This window comes from Herpailurus yagouaroundi, unplaced genomic scaffold (genome assembly GCF_014898765.1).
Source record: "Herpailurus yagouaroundi ecotype Mexico unplaced genomic scaffold, PumYag 220, whole genome shotgun sequence".
In the NCBI taxonomy this organism is placed as follows: Eukaryota; Metazoa; Chordata; class Mammalia; order Carnivora; family Felidae; genus Herpailurus; species Herpailurus yagouaroundi.
This window is the reverse complement of record NW_024412451.1, coordinates 8,045,070-8,046,625: the sequence shown is the minus strand read 5'-3', so window position 1 is coordinate 8,046,625 and position 1,556 is coordinate 8,045,070. Positions and strand designations below refer to the sequence as shown.

The 1,556-nt window shown below is 41.8% G+C and overlaps 1 protein-coding gene across 1 annotated transcript; it reads left to right on the top strand.

The window, feature by feature from the left end:
* The first annotated feature begins 314 nt into the window (after positions 1-314).
* On the top strand, positions 315-1,247 carry LOC121018975 (vomeronasal type-1 receptor 4-like). Its single transcript, XM_040458121.1, has one exon. The coding sequence runs from the start codon at positions 315-317 to the stop codon at positions 1,245-1,247; it is 933 nt and encodes a 310-aa protein (XP_040314055.1).
* The last annotated feature ends 309 nt before the right edge of the window (positions 1,248-1,556 follow it).

The window sequence follows — 1,556 nt, the reverse complement described above, 5'->3', positions numbered from 1 at the left end:
AAACTTTCTCTGCCTCCTTATCTTTTCCATGAAAATACTGACTCTCAACAACTTATGAAGAATACAGAATGTACTACATACACAGCCTTTATAGCAATGATCTATGTTACGTAAAAAGCTCTTCTAGTGTTCTAAGTTCAGCCCTTGGAAACTTGTTAAAAAGTAAATATTCTAAATAATTATTTTTAAGTGGGAACTCAAGTTAAGTGGAGAACATTGGATTTTAACCAATGTGACACACGTGCCTCACACCTCCTGTTCCCATGCAGGAACCTGGCTCAGAAGAAGAATTTCACTCCCTGGGATTTTACAGAATGACCACCAGGGATTTGACGATGGCAATGATCTTTTTCTTACAAACTACAGTTGGAGTTCTGGGGAATTTCTCTGTTTTTTACTATTATCTCTTCCTTTATTTGACAGGATACAAGCTTAGGTGCACAGACTTGATTCTTAAGTATCTGACTGTAGCCAACCTCTTAGTTATTTTTTCTAAAGGAATCCCTCAAACAATGGCTTCTTTTGGGTTGACACATTTTCTCGATGATTTTGGATGCAAACTTGTTTTCTTTGTTCACAGAGTGGGCAGGGATGTGACCATTGGAAGCACCTGCCTCTTGGCTGTCTTCCAGGTGATCATGCTCAGTCCTGGGGACTCCAGGTGGGCACAGCTTAAAATAAAAGCTCCCAAGTATGTGGGCACCTCCAACATCTTCTGCTGGGTCTTGAATATAGTGCGAAGTATTGTGGTTCCTTTTCATCTAATTGACAAAAGGAATAACATAAACATCACAAAGAAAATAGATCACGACTACTGTTACGCGATATCTTACGACAAAATCGCAGAGTCATTCTATGTGCCATTGCTATTATCCCATGATGGTTTCTGTTTGGGGCTCATGCTCTGGGCCAGCGGCTCCATGGTTTTCATCCTGCACAGCCACAAGCAGCGGGTCCAATACATTCGTAGGAACAATCTCTCCCCCAGATCCTCTCCTGAGAGCAGAGCCACCCGACGCATCCTTGTGCTGGCGTGCTTCTTCCTTTCTTTATGGATGCTGTCCTCTATCTTCCACATGTGTTTGTCAGTTTTTAACAACTCCAGTCTGTGGCTGAGGAACACTTCTACACTACTCACTATGTGTTTTCCTACTCTCAGCCCCTACATCCTCATGAGACATGACCCTAGAGTGTCCACCCTCTACTCTGCCTGGATAAGGAAACAAAACCCCCTAAACTTATCATAAATATGTAAGTTATATGCCTATTCACAGTGGTTATTTATTAACCCCTTTCAATGTGCAAGCACATTTATGAAATATTCATATTATGAGAGAGGGGTAAACGAGACAAACTGAGCTTCTCCTAAATAAACAACATCCAGAGCAATTATAAACAAAATGTGGTATAGTTATCAAGTCAAAATACAGTAGCACCTCCTTATCCAAGGTCTCACCCTCTGCAGTTTGTGTTCCATGTGGTCAACGGCAGCCCACGAGCAGACAATCCTCCTTCTGATTTATGGTCAGAAGCTCCATAGCAGCCTAGCGCTAAAT